Genomic DNA, 17,514 nt, shown 5'->3' on the forward strand with positions numbered 1-17,514 from the left:
ATGGGTGGCACTTGTGCAACCCAACCCCAGCTCCCACAGTTGTAAAATGAGATAAATTAGTGACCTTGCTAACAAAAAGATATAAAGCTTGTAAAGACTATAAAAGCAATATGTATTTTAAAAAAGGAAAGTAGAGCTGCAGATATGAAACTGCTTGTAAAGCCAGTTAAAAAACTGAAATCGCCTCTTATTGGAGCGTGAAGGAAGATATCAAGCCACAGGTCTTGGTATAATGGTATGATTATTGGCATTACATGAATATTTGGTATCAAATATAATTAAAACATGGGGGTGGGGGAGGAAGACAACAATACAGTTTCCCCAAGAAAACTATATTTGTTTTCTTAATTTTGGAAATAACATATACGTGCATTTAGAGAGAGTGGATAGTGGGGTTTTTTCCTTGGGTTTTTTTCCTCTTCAGGATTTGCAGCTATATTAGTACTTATATGCTGGCCTCCTAATAAAGTGCAAAACTTAAATATAGAAAAGGAAAATACTTGGCATAAGAAAAAACACACACCCAGATATCTATTGGTACTATATAGATGACTAATAATAGTTAGACATAGCCCCAATAATCCTGACAGACACTTGCTCAGACATAGTACATTGCTAAATCCACAGGGAAAGTTTTCCACAGACATATCATTTGTGACTCACAGCCTCCCAGATCAGAACCCCAGCGGAGGCAAGAAGCACAGCTTGTGTCACGGCAAGCTACTACACTTCTCCGCAGGCCTCTGAGTTGCCCCATTGTCCATCTGACTATGGTTCCTTGCAGGAGAAGGAAGCCAGCCCTCCTCCCTTGTCTGCCCAACTAATCTCCCCAGTCAGCTGCACACCAGCACTTTCAGCCTCACTGCCCCACCCCCACCGCCCGGACAGGCCGCCCGTCAGCATGATGCCGGCAGCATCGCCTGCACCCCGCCCCCAGCAGCCCCGGCATGCCGGAAGCCAGCTGGCAGCCGTTCAAACTAGCAGTCGGGCTGGTTGCCAGGGCACGGTGCCAGCAGCACCTTGCCACTCACACTTTAACTTTCTGCATCTCGCATGGAGGGGAGATGTCGGGGGAAGGGCACAGCAAGAGCCAGTCACAGAGAGAGCGCGCACACTAGAATCTCGTTGGAAGAGGAAATGCTGCACAGCCAGCAGCACAGCACAGCTGGGAAGGCCAGGAATGGAGAGCAGAGGGTCAGAAAGATCTCTAGGTCAGGAACCCACGGGCTGCGGGGGGCGAGGACAGGCTCTCTTGGGACGGTGGGTTATAGCTGAAACACATTGAGAATGATACGCTGACTGCATGGTGGGAGACGGAGGGACATCAGCTGAACTATGTGGGAGGGAAGTGCAGAGTCGGAAGGAGAACAGAAGGCTCAGGGATGAGCCTGAGGGGCAGTGACAGTCCTGTGAGGCACCCAGCCTTCTAGTATTGGTCTGAACGGTGGCAAGTTCAGCCCCCAAACACTTGACCAAGTTGATGGAAACCAGGGATTCTTTGGGACATCTATGAGGAATTCCTGAAGCTAACAGGAAGAGAAAGGATACCTCGATAGTGAGGAGACCATGCGAACAACTCCATTTGTCCTTTGTGCTTACAAATCGCCCCCTCTCTCAAACATCCTGCCAGCATGGATCTGAAAACACTCCCCACCGTGCACACACCTACCTACCTACCTCTAGGGATGTGCCCAGACCGGTCCGGAGGCCATTCTAAGGACCTGGGTGGTTCAGTTCGGGGGGTTGCTTTAAGAGCGGCGGGAGGGTTTACTTACCCCTCCCGCCGCTTTCCTGCTCTGGCGCCCGTAATTCTAGTAGTAATTGGGGCGGCAGGATACCTCCCTGCTGCCCCTTCCCCGCTTTCACTGTGAAAAGCTCTTAGGAGTCCTCTGCGCGCACGTCACAGAGACGTGAAGTGCGCGCACACTGTGCGCGCGCGCAGAGGACTCCTGGGAGCTTTTCATAGCGAAAGCGGGGAAGGGGTGGCAGGGAGGTATCCTGCCGCCCCAATTACTACTAGAATTACGGGCGCCAGAGCAGGAAAGCGGCGGGAGGGGTAAATAAACCCTCCCCCTGCTCTTAAAGCAACCCCCCACCCCAGTGCCGGACCGCAGTTTGGCGGTTCTGTGCATACCCCTACCTACTTCTGTGTTACATGAAGTAAAGGGTAACGTGTGCCTTCGAGTCAGTGTCGACTCCTGGTGACCACAGAGCCCTGTGGTTGTCTTTGGTGGACTATAAGATGGGTTTACCATTGCCATTTCCAGCACAGCATGAGATGATGCCTTTCAGTATCTTCCTATATCACTGCTGCCTGATATTGGTGTTGCCCATAGTCTGGGAAACATGCCAGCAGGGATTCAAACCGGCAACCTCTGGCTTGCTAGTCAAGTCATTTCCCTGCTGCGGCCTTAAGTGGCTGTTACATGAAGTAAATCAGTTTAAATAGAGCAACTTCATGTTTTGTGGTTACATAGTGATGATGGCAAAGGAACAGCCATCAGTGTCTAAATGATATGGGGGTAGGGAGGAAATTATTTTTACTTCTGTTCTGTGGTCTCTACCCCCATTCACTGGAATTACTCTCTTTGATCCCCATTGGGGGCAATCAGAGTTTTAAGCAACTGGGGCATTATATCTGTTCCCCTGTATGCTAGAATGTTCCTTTATGATATCTTGCTCCCCCTTTCCTGGGTGTGGGGGTGGAGTGATCTGAAACGAAGCTTGGAACACTAAGTTTTGTACGTTTTGTTTCACCTACAAGTACTGGGATCTTCTTAAAAAAGGATTATTTCTCTTCTGTAATTCTGCTTGTATATAATATTATATGGAACCACCTGGTACCTGTGTGGAATAATGGGGATTTCAGGTTATTTTTTAAAATGAGTTTTCTAGTCCTCACTGTTGTGATGATGAGTATGAAAAGGGTCAGGCAACATGTGCAAAAGGGCCCAAGAAGCGGAGCCTATGGATACATGCATGTATACTCATCCCTCTTCTTAATATCTTCCAATTATGCTCTCCCTACTCATAAGCCCCTACTGACCTTCATTATCTATACATCTCCTGCAATTATCACATTTGTATTTCTGCAAATTCCACACACTCACAAACGCTGATCAAATTTATGCAAATTAAACCCATCTGAATTTATTTCTTCATTTGCAGAATTCATTTTGATGTAGCAGAATATGTGTGGTGCAAGCACAGAATTTCAGGTCCTTTGGTGTATAATTTGGATTTATAATTTATTTTATTCTTTGGTGGTGAGAAGGTAGAAAAATATCAACAAACCCAATAAGTTCACAGTACATCTAGAGCACTGGACCCTCTTTCCAGGGATTATCCTGTATACCTGGCAGTCTGAATGCCTCCCACCATGTCTCTTTACCTTCATGGGAGTGTGAGAACCAGATCTGGGAGGTGCCGGAGTGGGGGCCACGGAAGGCCGGTTCTGATGGGGATGATGCAGGGCCAGTAGGATGTGGGGGTGCTGCTGAGCCCAAGCTGCTGCTTAGGAAGCTGCCCATAAAGGATGAGGCAGGTGAGTTTCCCATCAACCCGCTTCCTGCTGGTTGCACAAAAGAGAGAGAGAGAGAAAGAAATATAAGATTGTCAGCATATAGATGGACAGCACGAAGCACAGCACCCTCCACACAATGATGAAGATTTTATTCATTCATTCATTTATTTGCATTTATATACCCCTGCTAACTTAGCAAAGAGGCACTTTTTAACGTGGTGATTCTCTTTATTTAGCAGGGGTAGATTAACTGGCTCCATCCACCACCAGCACAGTACCTCCAGAGACTGTTGCTGGTGTCTATCTTATGTTTCTTTTTAGATTGCGAGTCCTTTGAGGACAGGGAGCCATCTTATTTATTTTTTATTTCTCTGTGTCAACCGCCCTGAGCCATTTTTGGAAGGGCGGTATAGAAATCGAATTAATAATAATAATAATATACTGCCTCATCCAAATGGCTCTGGGTGGTGCACAACAATAAAAATACAAATAAAATACAAATAAAACCCACAAATCAATCCTTTTTAAAAACAATCATTACAGAACAATCTAAAAACAGCATAAAACTATTAGCAATTAAAACATTTAAAACAGTTTGTTTGATTTTGTATTAGTGAGTTTTGTATATGATTTTGTATTAGTGAGTAGATTACTGAATTGCATCCATCCATATCTTATGATTTAGATTTGTCATTGCCCATAGGCTCAGGGTACATTGCACCACTTTGCAAATAACATATACTGTAATAAAAATTAATCAAGAAGCAATAGTTGTATTACCGCAACATTTACAATCACACACACACACACCTCGCTAATCCCCCTTTACTACAAAATCTACTTAATTGGAACGTTTGTCCCAGGCACCAGGCTTGCATAGAGAAGAAAGCACTTTTAGCAGATGTGTGGGCCCACATACGTTCATTTACACACAGTGTCTGAATGCATAAACACAGCTTCCCACTCAATCTGGCAGCCCTGATGGGCACATATTATCTCTCTGCTGTCTACATTGGAGAAGAAGTTGGTATTAATGTCAGCCCTACCGAAGATCTCTGAAAGTCACAAACTGGATGTGCAGCACTTACTTGCAAGCAAGGACTGGGAGTACCCTGTGCTACCAGTAATTGTGCATATACAGGCATATCAGAAAGCAAGTGACTGTGCATATATGAGTAACTAGGCCTTGACACCTAGGTGGTAGGGGATACATGCAGAACCCTTTTGTACATGTCTGCAATCTTGGCAGTAACTCAGGCATCAGCTCAATACCAGCAGCTTCAACACCCATGTACCAGTCCTGAAGGGTAAACAAATGAAAACAACCCACAACATATTAGACTACTGTATTTCCATTTCCAACATGTTTTCAATAGGAAAGACTTTATAGGAAAATAAATAGGATTAAAGTAAGTTTCGCGTAAAGAACACCCAGAAATTACAAGCACGGTGTAAATGTAAACAGAGTCACTATATTGCTCATAAGCATTTTTTAAAAATCAGTGGGTGCCCTCCTCTGATTTTGTATTAGTGAGTAGACTACTGAACTGCATCCCTCCATCTCTTATGATGCAGCTTCTTGCTTGGCTCACAGAGAACTGAACCGTCATATTCTTGGCAAGTAACCCCTGCCCGATTTGGCAGTACCATGTGTCTTCCTGTTGTAGCCACCTACACATCCTGAACGTATTTCTCCAGTGCAGCAAAACTTAATGCAGCTCCCGTGTTTAGATGTTGGAGAGTTGGTTCTGACATGAGAGTAGATGCTGATCTGTACACAAATACTGCTCATGTAAGTGGACTACTCATGGGAGCAGTGAACTCATGCGAGAATGCCTATGCCTTTCTGTGAAAAGAATGCAGTTCACAAAGGAAAACAGGTGATTTCATGTGCTCCCATGAAATACAGGTGTTCGTACAAGTAGACCACACACATGGACATTGTTTTTGGTCAAGTCAGACTATAAGTTATTGTTGGAACAGACTCTAAGTTAGTACGGAAGCCAGCATTAGAGGCCTGCTTTTGGATGGTGCTTTAGTTACTTTTAGTCCAGTCCTGGAGTAGAGGCGGGGCTAACAAATAACCAGCAGCAAGAGCACTTGCCTCTCTGTAAATAATATCTATTTCATTAAATCTATCTATTTCATTAAACCATTAATATTCCTAATTTTACTCCACTGCCTTGTCCTTGCATCCACAATTCTTGACTTTGGATTCTACACCTTTAACAACTGCATGACAGATATTCAACACTATCTCCATGTTGGGGGAAAGCTTTACTGGCTGAAGTTCTGCCTTTTACACAGTTGATCCAGGACTCTGTCAGGAAATAAGAGATGGCAATTCTATGTGTGAGTGAGAGCTGTGGCTGGGCCTGCAGATTGTGCTATGTGCTATCTATGGGCAATGGGCCTGGGCCTTTTAGTCATTACCCCTAGGTATTTGACGTGGGCGAGTGCCTGGTGAGGCATCCAGCCAAGAAGCAGGAAGTCGTCCTCACTTTAAGTCAGCCCACGCTCCCTGGCTAATCCCATTGGGATGCCTCAGCAATGAGTGTGGGGATGTGGTTACAAGGGCAGGGCCAAGACCTCTCCCTACAGCTGGAACGGGGGTGGAAGCTAGGGCACTAGCTAGGGAAGTCCCTTTCTGGACATTGTGAAGGAGCTAGGTCAGATCCAGAGGGAGACTATCCAGGCTGAGGCTCTGAGAACCCATCACCTCAGGCTCTCCCACAGGCTGAGCACAGACTAGTGAGGAGATCCCTGCGGAGTTGCTGAATCTCTTACCATAACCAGCTGCCAAGCAGGTCTACAGGCATCCTTCCTCAAGGGATGTCTACTGTGAGGCCTTTCTAATGCCCGGAAGGAAGCAATCCTAACTACCTCCTCCCTAGGACACTTGTTTCACTCATTCCCAGAATCCCTCACTTTCGTCAGAGCCCAGGCTACAAATTCCATTCCCCACCCTCTGACTGACATGCCAATAATAAATTGCTTTATATAGCCTTTTTTGTTTTTTCCCCTTTTTCTCAGTTAGTTATGTTACTGCTTTGTTATGTTACTGCTAGTTATGTTGCTTTGCTTGTTTCTATACCAGATAGATGGGGGGCAGGGGATCTATCATGCTCCTCAAAACGTCACAAACACATGTGTGCGTGAACAAAACACCCATGCTCACAAACATATGCACACACAGAGACAGTTTAGGCCAGGCCTGCTCAACTTAGGCCCCCCAGCTGTTTTTGGACTACAACTCCCATAATCCCCAGTCACAGTGGACAATAGCCAGGAATTATGGGAGTTGTAGGCCAACATCTGCAGGAGGGCCGAAGTTGAGCAGCCCTGGTTTAGGCCCTTCTAGATGCATTGCCTGCCCCTTCTTTTACAAAGTCATAAGGATTGGACTAGAAGACCTTCATTCCAGCTCTAAAATTCTATGATAAAGTCTTGCAAATGCTCCATGGGGTTTGACTTACGTGCAAACAGATTGTAATTAAGAAAACTGAGGCAAAAAACACACACACACACACAAAAGAATTGTAGACTTTAATCTGGCAATCTCTGGTTCAAGGCCTAGTGCTGCCATTTATTTCACTGAATAGGCTTGGGACAGTCCCTTAAAACTTCTCAAGCTGTAAAATGGGATAGTATAATTTGAACATATCTCCTGTCTTGTATCTATCACTTGGAGAGAAATAATTAAGTGACTGATATTTTTTTAAAGTATGACATTTCAAGTCTACCAACCACCCCCAAATAATGAAAAGTTGTACACGATCTACCTGGACCACCATTCCTCCCAGATATGAAGTTAAATGAACTTTTGTAGAGGGCCCTGCTGGGTGATATGATCAGTATGTGGGAAGGACCCCTTAAGGAAAGAAGATACTCACTGTCCAGCATGTGAGAAGACAGAAAGTTAGGAAAGAGGAACACTAGTGAGTGGTACTTCTTCTGACCTTGGGGAAGATACATGTGTTGCATCCTCATCAGGAGCACTCACCCTTCCCATTTCTACAGGTTTGACTTCAAATGTTCAGGCTTCAACTTCAAACTAGCCTGGGAAGAGGAATCACAACTCACTTGAGGTTCTTCCCCAATTATCTATCTATCTATCTATCTATCTAATTCTCTGGCATACCTCATGGCTAACCCCATGCATGGCAGCTCTCTGGAGAGTTTGCAAGCAGCAGCACTGTGGTGATTGGGCAGTGGAGATTCCATATGCAGACAGGGAGGAGGAGCCTGTGAGAGCAGAAGCACCACAGTGATTGGGCAGTGGGGATTCCATATGCAGATAGGGAGGGGGAGGAGCCTGTGATGGTTAAGGTGAGTTGGAATGCAACTGTTACTGGTTGGAAGATGTTCTTGATTGGAGAGGAAAGGAATCTCTCTCTCTCTCTCTCTCTCTCTCTCTCTCTCTAAAAGGATAGTGGGCAGGGGTCTGAGAAGAGAGGGTTCGTGAGGGAGGAAAGAGCCCCTTCAGGAGAAGGAGGCTGATGCTGTGTGAATTAGATGAGGAAACAAGATGAACAAGATCTGTTAACTCAGGAAAAGAGAGAGAGAGAGAGAGAAGGAGGAGGAGGGAGGAGAAGAAAGAGGGGAAGAGCGAGTGAAGGAGAGAGAAAGAGAGGAAAAGAAGGGAAGGGAAGAGAGAAAGAAAGAAGGAAGGGCAGGAGACGGGCCCGAGCCTGTCAGCTGCCTGAAGAGAATAAGCGGCCATGGCAGTGCCTGTTGGCAGCAAGAAAAGGCCTAGTCAACCACTGTGGCTGTTTGGAGGTACCAAGACCATTGGTGGAGGGAAGCAGGCAGGCAAGGGACGGGCCTGGGCCTGTCAGTGGCCTGAGGGGAATGAGTGGCCATGGAGGTGGCAGCAGCGAGGAAGGGCCCGGTCAACCACTGCTGCTGCTGCTCCTGTGGGGAGCAGCGGGGCTCGGGTGAGGGTGGGGAGGTCTCTGGGGATAGGGGGCTGCAGCTTGGCCAACAGGCACCATAATGCTGCAGCCGCGAACAAGAGGGGTGAGGTAACCTCTGCGCAGGTTAAGCTAGTTGTTATTAAAACACCTGAAACTGCTTAAACTCTGCTAGTCACTGTGCTGACGAAAAGACCCTCATACCTTGCCCTATCACAAGAACATAAGAACAGCCCTGCTGGATCAGGCTCAAGGCCCATCTAGTCCAGCAGCCTGTTTCCCACAGTGGCCCACCCACTGAAGCTCAGAGAAGCTCAGAGACCGGGAGTGAGGGCTTGCCCCCTCTCCTGCCGTTGCTCCCCTGCAACTGGTATTTAGCGACATCTTGCCTCTGAGGCTGGAGGTGGCATATAGCCGCCACAATAGTAGCCATTGATAGACCTGTCCTCCATGACTTTATCTAATCCCCTTTTAAAGCCATCCAAGCTGGTGGCTATCACCACATCCTGTGGCAGAGAGTTCCATAATTTAATTATGCACTGTGTGAATAAGTACTTCCTTTTGTCAGTCCTAAATTGCCTGACCTTCAATTTCATGGGATGACCCCCCTGGTTCTAGTGTTGTGACAGAAAAATCGATCTCTGTCCACTCTTTCTACTACCTGCATAATTTTATACATCTCTATCATGTCTCCCTGTAGTTGCCTGTTTTCCCAACATCCTTGTCTGCATTCAAAGGATATTATCTTCTAGTCATTGGAATAATCCAGTGCCAGCCGAACATTTTTTGCTACCCCAAATGAATTAAAATTTTGCTCTCCACCTTGTATCTTCTTACTGTATGCTCAGCAACATAACAATACCACATCAAAAAAGAAGAGGAGGAGGAGGAGGAATGGACCAGACTCATTTCTTATTTTAGTTTGTAATACCTACTGTTTCTTTACTCCTTCCCTTTTTATCTGGGTATAGATGCCACAGATAGTCAGTGAAGTTCTAAAAGTTATCATTAGCATGCCCTGAAATACATGGGAATATCAACCCAACCAATGAACTGATTTACATCATTGAAGGAATGCCCCTGGAATTTTGGCATCCAAGGTGGCTGACCAGTTTACCTCTATGGTTGGGCCAGCTGTAAAACAACCCATAAATAAAGTTATCAGTGCAGACTTACTTCTCTAAACCTTGGGGCTCACAGAATGGTCAGGGCCTAATGCCAGCAGGCACACGAACATATACAAACCTTCTTTGTATGGTTAGAAGAGCAACAGCCAAAGAGCTTGCATGTATAAGATCCTATATCTGACCCAGGTCCTCCTCCCTTGCTGTCCCATCTTGATACAACAAACAGTCAACCGCCAGGCACACATCACCCTGGCCCCAGTGTATAGTATTGCACTCCCCTCCCCACCCATCTGATTTCATTGTCTCAAGCTGCCCTATCTGCATTCACAATTTCAAATCAGGCAGCTGATAGCCATGAAGCTCTAGCAGCAACAGCCACTTGGCTCCACAGTCTTAGCCCACACACCACGCCATGTCCTGCAGCTCCCCATTTGACTGGCCAGTGCAGTTTCAGACAGCTGCGGCGGCTGCTACTTTTTCCTCCACTCCTTTCCGCCCCCAGTTCCAGCTGTTTGGTGGATTGGGCCTCAAGCAGCCCAGGTTGCTTTACAGAAAACAAATCTCCTCCTTGCCTCAGGCCCCACAAATCCTGATGCCATATCTGGGCAAAACAGTTGCCCTTTCAGGCTGAGCTCCAAGGAGACGGAATAAATGGGAAGGCGAGGAACAGTTGGGCCTGCCATAGGGGCAGTTGCTGCTGTTTCTAGACCAAGCCTGTTTGAGTAGCTGTGGTGCAGCCTCCTGGCTTGCATCTCCCTGAGAACAGAGCCCCCTGCCTCAGCTCTCACACGCTTGCCAGCATTTCCCAGCCTGTGAGTCACAAACTGCTGGCAGCTTCTGCTCCCCTGACTCTGCAGCTGATCAGCCCCTCGCCAGCTTCCCACCCGCTCCTCAAGCAGCATCCTCAGCCAAACCTCTCACTCTCTGCTTGGAGGAGCCCATGGCTCCCATGAACTGGAAATTCAGCTCAGAGCAGCTCCCAGCCCGCAATCAGTTTGAGCAACAACAAAATGTGTGCCCCCCCCCCGCTTTTTTGTTTCTATATTTAAAAAGAGCAAAACGGGACTTGTCTGTGAATGAGGGAGAAGACAACCCACAGCCCTGGATGTGAGAGAATGGGGATTGAATTGGGGAGCAAACAGAGAGACGGAGAGCATGCATGGGAGTCACCAGAAAGATGTAATAGTATAAATGGGAGGAAAGGGCTGGATGCAAATGGGTGTTGCCAACTGACTAGGAAAAGAATGGTGTGGCCATTTCCCCGCACTTTCAGGATGTGTTGTTGAGGGTCAAGAGAAGAGGAAAGCCAGTTTCCACGCACCCTGCTGATCCCCTCTCAGACCTTGTTTATTTTATATTTATTATTCCCTATTATAGCAATAGCAATAGCACTTACATTTATATACCGCTCTATAGTCGGAGCTCTCTAAGCGGTTTACAATGATTTAGCATATTGCCCCCAACATTCTGGGTACTCATTTTACCGACCTCGGAAGGATGGAAGGCTGAGTCAACCTTGAGCCCCTGGTCAGGATCGAACTTGTAACCTTCTGGTTACAGGGCAGCAGTTTTACCACTGCGCCACCAGGGGCTCCTCTGTGGGGGAGCATTATATGCTGTGGGGAGGCGGTTGCAGAGAAATTACTTATCCTCTATAATTAGTTGTACAGGTATCAAATTTAACTGAGAAAGAAGAGTTTGATATTTATTACTAACTTAAACATATTATTATTATTACATTTATATCCCGCTCTTTCTCCAAGGAGCCCAGAGTGGTGTACTACATACTGAGCATATATAAAGGATGTTGCCTTTTCCTTTGTGAAGGGAACCTGCTTCAGTTTTTAAAAAAACACCTAAGGACACAGTGCCTCTGCGTATATGCAGAATCTGTATGGACATGGGGGACAAATGCCTCTGCACAAAAGCATAGATTGCATGGTGTGGGAAAAGTGCCCCCAGCCATGGGCTGTGGGGGAAATGGAGAACTTAACCTTTTGTTTTTTGTTCTAGCCTTTTGTTTTTGTTCTAGCCAGGGGAGTAGCAAGGTTGGAATGGGCCCTGGGACAAAAAGTTGAGATGGGCCCTTGCTTCACCACTGCCTTCTTCAGAGGGGGCCAGCAAAAAGCAAGGTGTCACCCAGCTGGTGGCCCCCCCACCCTCAGGGGCCCAGGGACATGTATTCAGCTGTGGCCACACCCATCGTTCTAGCCCTCAAGGAGGATGGTCTAAAATGGAGACTCTAGCAATGTGCCCCAAAAGCTTAACATGTAAGAGAGAGAGAGAGAGAGAGAGAGAGAGAGAGAGAGAGAGAGAGAGAGAGAGAGAGATTAAATTCTTGTTTATTATTATTATTCTATGTTTATTATTTTCTCATTTATATCCCGCTCTTCCTCCAAGGCACCCAGAGCAGTATACTACATACTTGAGTTTCTCTTTCCCAACAACCCTGTGAAGTAGGCTAAGCTGAGAGAGAAGTGACTGGCCCAGAGTCACCCAGCTAGTTTCATGGCTGAATGGGGATTTGAACTCGGGTCTCCCGGTCCTAGTCCAGCACTCTAACCACCAGCGTGGTGTAGTAGTTAGAGTGCTGGACTAGGACCGGGGAGACCCGTGTTCAAACCCCCATTCAGCCATGAGACTAGCTGGGTGACTCTGGGCCAGTCACGTCTCTCTCAGCCTAACCTACTTCACAGGGTTGTTGTGAGGAGAAACTCAAGTATGTAATACACCACTCTGGGCTCCTAGGAGGAAAAGCGAGATATAAATGTAATAATAATAAGTAGTAGTAGTAGTAGTAGTAGTAATAATAATAATAATAATAATAATAATAATAATAATAATAGGCTAAGAAACAACAAAAAGACTAGCGGTCTCTTGTGCAAAGAGAGGGAGAACCTCTCAGTTTGAATTAAGGACAGCAAGTAGAGCAGACAAAATGTGACTCCATCCTCAAGCCAGTACATAGACACATTCAAAAAAAAGACAAGCATGCCCCATATAAAGAACTCAGACAATGTCCATGGAAAAATCCCAACAGAGGCTAGGCTCAGTAGAAGCTGCTTTATGCATTATAGGCTTCAAATTTTAGAACTGACTCATCAGTAAAGTAGGAAGGCCTCCTCTGATTTACATGCTAGCTGGCTCAATCCTGCCCACTAGTGGTGAGGAGAAGCCACAAGGAAAAGGTGGCAGCTTGGGTGGCAGGCAGTAACTGCCAGAGGTGCATCATTGCAGGCAGAGCATATAGGGAAACTTCAATGTTTCCCCATAATCCCTTCAGGCCAGGCCAGTTCAGTACCAGCCTGCCCACAAGACAGGCCCACTAATGCCAGTCTGAGGTGAGTTCCTACCAGCAGCCCAGAGCTCACCTGTCTGCTTGAGGCATCCACTCAGATGAAAGAAGTGTGGTGGGGAAAGCTATTCAGCCAGCAAGAGCTTGCAGTCAGTGGCAACTGCTCCAGGTCAGAGCTGGCAGGATGCTCCTCTATACAAAAAATCCCCTGCATGCAGAAAATAAGCACATCAGGGAAGAGGTTAGACTAGAACCATTTCCTGGGCTTACTAGTTTTCTGAGTGCAAGGATTTTTTTTGTATCTGTAAGAACACGCAGTCATATGGACCTCCACCCATGGTTTGAAGTGGCACTGCCTAGGCTTACCAGTAAGAACTAGGCCTAGGAGAGAGAGAGTATAAACATGAAAGCTGAGAGTTAGTGTCTATGTTCCCTGCATGCCTAATTTCTTGAGAAGAAAGTGTTTGTGTACTTCCTAAAGGTAAAGTGTGCCATTGAGTCGGTGTCGACTCCGGACAATCACAGAGCTGTGTGGTTGTCTTTGGTAGGAGGGGTTTACCATTGCCATCTCCCGTGCAGTATGAGATGATGCCTTTCAGCATCTTCCTATATTGCTGCTGCCTGATATAAGAGTTTCCCATAGTCTGGGGAACATACCAGCGGGGATTTGAACCGGCAACCTCTGGCTTGCTAGTCAAGTCATTTCCCCGCAGCACCATTAGGTGGCACTACATAATGTTTAATTTCTTAGCCAAATAATGTGTTCTGTGCCTTGATGAATAGAAGTTTGTGTCTTGGCTCACTTCCTTGAGTTAACTATTCTTCATGTGGGCTACTTTCTGCTCTGAGGTTGTGGCACAGATGCAGCTTGGACTGGGTGGTGACCTGGTTGTGGGTGAGGTGGGGGGTTTGTTCTGCTTGGTGGCAAGCTATTTGAATGTACATACAATAACATTATCGTTTTGTGGGGGCTCTGCCCCAGGGTGTATCAGCCCATACCCTGGACCATGTTAAGGTACCCAAAAAAGTGTGCTTTAAGAGTTGGCCACTATAATGCAGGAAAAGGAGAGCTGGACTGGTTAGGGATGTGCACTGAACTGCGGAGGCGCGGTCTGGCGCCGGGGGTGGTATCTCACTTTGAGGGGGAGGGGTTGTACTTACCCCTCCCGCCGCTTTCCCCCCTCCGGCGCTCCATTTTTGTGCAAAGTTTTGGGGGCGACAGCGTTCCTCCCTACCGCCCCTGCCCCTGTTGTTGGCTGGAAAAAGAGGAAGTAGCTGTCGTGCATGTGCCTGCCATGGACCGCTGGACCCCCAGACGCCGGACAGCCGGACCAGGCCACGTCCGAACTGGTTCGGAGGCCTCTATAATGGCCTCTGGACCAGTTCGTGCACATCACTAGGACTGGTAGACTAGAATGCTGAATAGTGGCTCGAATAGACCATTTCTAACTTAATGGGGGGGGGAGGATTATTTGCAAAAAAAGAGAGAGTAAAAGTAAAGCTGTGAATTATAGCTATACTCGCTGAGAAATCTGACATATAAGCATCTTTCAATGACTTCATCATACTTGACTCATTCAAACCAGTGATTTGCAATGGATGATGTATAGTTATTATGATAGGAAAAGCCACAACTGATAAATTTTTCCCCTTCTATGTGACTTTTAAAGGTATAGAAGCTCTCTCAAGTCTAGAGGAACATGGCAACACTAACATACAAAGGGTCTCCCCGGTTTTTTACTGGGCCTCCTGTTCCTGTACCTTTAATAACAGCTTACTCTGCAGATATTCACAAATTATAAAAGTTCATCTCCTTGCTGTAAAAACATTCACCTGCTGTTTCTGCAGATCGAGTTGCTGTTAAAGGCACAAGAGCAAGCCAGGTGGGTTTCTTCTTCTTCTGGTGAACTGGCAATCTTTATGGTAACACTATGTCGGGGAGGGAGGAGACCCTCTCCCAAGTCTTCATTACTGTGTTAGAGGTAGCTTGGTATTTCAGAGGTAGCTTGGTATTTCAAGGGTGTGTGTGTGGAATTTTGTTTAGTGGGTTTGATGAGCTTGAGGCCCAGATGTAGTTGTTCCCACATTTCCCTCACCCCTACACATACACCATTGATCAGGTCTGGTCCCCAAGTCTAAAATCGTGCTCTGGAATTCCATACTCTGACCAGAGGTGCAACTAGGCAATTATGGAGCATGGACCTAGTGGGTCACTAGGGCCCCACTTGCAAAATAAGCATCCTGTACACACACACGTACACACACCATGGGTGCAGGCAGGCAAGAACAGGAAGGTAGGCACAGACTGAGGCAGCAGATCACAGAGCGCTCAGCCAGCTCCTCCCACTCACTAAACAGCTGAAGAATCCACACACCTTCTTGATCATTCATCACAAACCCACAGATGTAGGCTAGAGTGCATTGAGGGTAGGAAAACTATGCAACCCCCCAAATAATCCACTCAGCTTCTTGATCATTCACCACAAATACACAATTCTGGGCCAGAGTACATTCATTAAAAAAGAGAACACAATCCCCAACAGATTCTTGACCATTCACAAACCAGCTGGGACACAACACCAGCAGGTAGTAGCTGCAGGGCAGAGCAGGACAGAGGGTGTGCACAGTGCTCTGGTGGGCAGCCAGCACTAGCCACTCTGCCTCCTGTCTTCACTGCTGCCTGCAGGCAGCCTGCCAGCCTGCACTGGCAGGGAGGGAGCTTCAGGGAGGCTGACAGAGGCCTCCGGAAGCCCCGCCTACCCACCAAACAGCTGAGAGTCAGGTGGTGGAAGCTGGGCAGCAAGTCTCTTGATCATAGCCAGCCCCATGCTGCCAGTGAGCAGGGTACAGAGGCGGCATCGCTGAGCCTGCACCAGCTGTAGGGCAAGCAGGCAGATACACTGGGGCCCTCCAAGAAAGAGTGGCTGCCAGAATGGACCAGCGCATCTGCCTCTGCCAACTGCACCCTCAGTTAACTGACAAAGTAGATCATTTCATATGCAGCAGTGGTTCTCAGGACCCAGGTTTGAGATAATGTTGGACTACAATTCCCATCATCCCCAATAACAACAGCCCTTTGGCCATTGTGGCTGGGGGTTATGGAAGTTGTAGCCCAACAGCCAATTCACACAACTGTAAATTCTTACCCAGCTTTGGGACATTCCCAATTTTTGGTTGTGTCACTAAAAACTTAGGTAGGAGGAGGGGAGAATCACCATCTGGAGCTGGGTAGGATGGTGCCATCCTACCCAGCATTTTATGGAGGGAGCACAAAAAGCCATCCTACACAGCTCCTGGCTTGCAGACCATCACTCTCTTCTCCGCATACCTAGGTTTTTGCTAATAGGCACAATCAAAAATTGGAAGTGCGCACAGCTCCCGAAGCTGGGTAGGACACTTGTCCTACCCAATTAACAATAATCTAAACTGACTGCTAGTCTTCAGTTGCAGTATCAAACAGAACTCCAAGCCCAATCCAAAAGGTTTATAAAATTCAGTTGCTTTACAAAACTTTCAAGATGTGGACAGGAGAGGTAGTAGGTTGTCTAAGAGAGAAACATGAAACTAATGACAGAATGAGAGCTGAGAACAACCATTTCCCACATTTTTCCATTGCTTCAAACTTTCTTGTGGTTTCAATAAACCAAAACTCTCTGGGTTCTCCGCCACAGGGAGTTTTACCCCTTTCTCTGGCTACTGGAAATCCCCCCCCCAACAAATAAATAATCTGAATCCTAATAAAATCTTCGCAGAACCAGACAGGATCCAAACATCTTAGCAAGCAAACTGTTAAGACTGGGAAGAATGCCATCCAATGTTGTCTGTGGAAAAACTGGGCTATGTTGTATTCCCGGTCATTCGGTGATGGCAGGGAATGGGACTTTCCACTTTAGGGAGAGAGAGAAAACTTTCCCCTTTTGCCACTGGGCAGGAGTTACCATAAATTCATTCATGATGTGGGAGCAAGAAGACGAAGGGGGAAGGGGGAGCTCGCGCCCTCCTCCCTAGACAGCATACATGTAGGCTGTCATGAGCACAGCAGAGTTCTTGGCCAATAGCCTCACAGAATGAAGGGCAACCTCTTTCTTTGCACTACCCTGGCTTGTAGCTTCTGTGTATCACTCCCAATATACAGCGTTTGGTTTTAGAAACCAAGAGTTGCTGATGCTCAAGCTGGATTGGAACCTATATTCCAGTCCCAGCAGGGTGCTTCTGGCTGCGGTTATTTAGTAATGAAGAAATCACTTTGCAAATTATTGTTATACAGATAAAGATATATATTGCATGTACTCTGCTATTTCATGGGGCTTCCGGTGGTCTCCCATCCAGACTGGGGATCAGGTTTACACCTGCACAGCTTCAGAAATGCAATAGTAGCTGTTGTTCCCAAACCACTGCATGGGCTCTATCAATGGCCTTCTCTTTTCTACTTCATTTGTTCTAGAGCTCACTGAAAGTAGGTAAAATACTAAACCGTGGTTCTGTCCCAGCCCAAATGAAAGCAGAAGGGAACTGGGCACAACAAAATGTGGGTTATCAAGGGCAACTATCAGCAATAATTTAGCCCAAAACCAATTTTCAGATAGCCAAAACTACTTGGATAACCGGCCATTCTGTATCTCCTTGCTCACATTTCTGACTGGGTGTTTCCTGAGT

General features: G+C 46.7%; 1 protein-coding gene across 19 annotated transcripts in view; it reads right to left on the reverse strand.

Annotated features, from left to right (window-relative positions):
• BAHCC1 (BAH domain and coiled-coil containing 1) overlaps positions 1 to 17,514 on the reverse strand; it is a 137,811-nt gene that overhangs the window by 46,076 nt on the left and 74,221 nt on the right. For 12 of the 19 annotated variants that reach the window (XM_053295476.1, XM_053295477.1, XM_053295493.1 and 9 more), the window contains one exon: positions 3,392 to 3,571. In XM_053295476.1, coding sequence (XP_053151451.1) covers positions 3,392 to 3,571 — 180 coding nt within the window. Of the gene's footprint in view, positions 1 to 3,391; positions 3,572 to 6,310; positions 6,429 to 17,514 lie in introns of those variants that run through there. The other 7 variants (XM_053295481.1, XM_053295479.1, XM_053295487.1 and 4 more) reach the window with 3 other exon arrangements.

The sequence above is a fragment of the Hemicordylus capensis genome, chromosome 2, assembly GCF_027244095.1.
Source record: "Hemicordylus capensis ecotype Gifberg chromosome 2, rHemCap1.1.pri, whole genome shotgun sequence".
Taxonomy (NCBI): Eukaryota; Metazoa; Chordata; class Lepidosauria; order Squamata; family Cordylidae; genus Hemicordylus; species Hemicordylus capensis.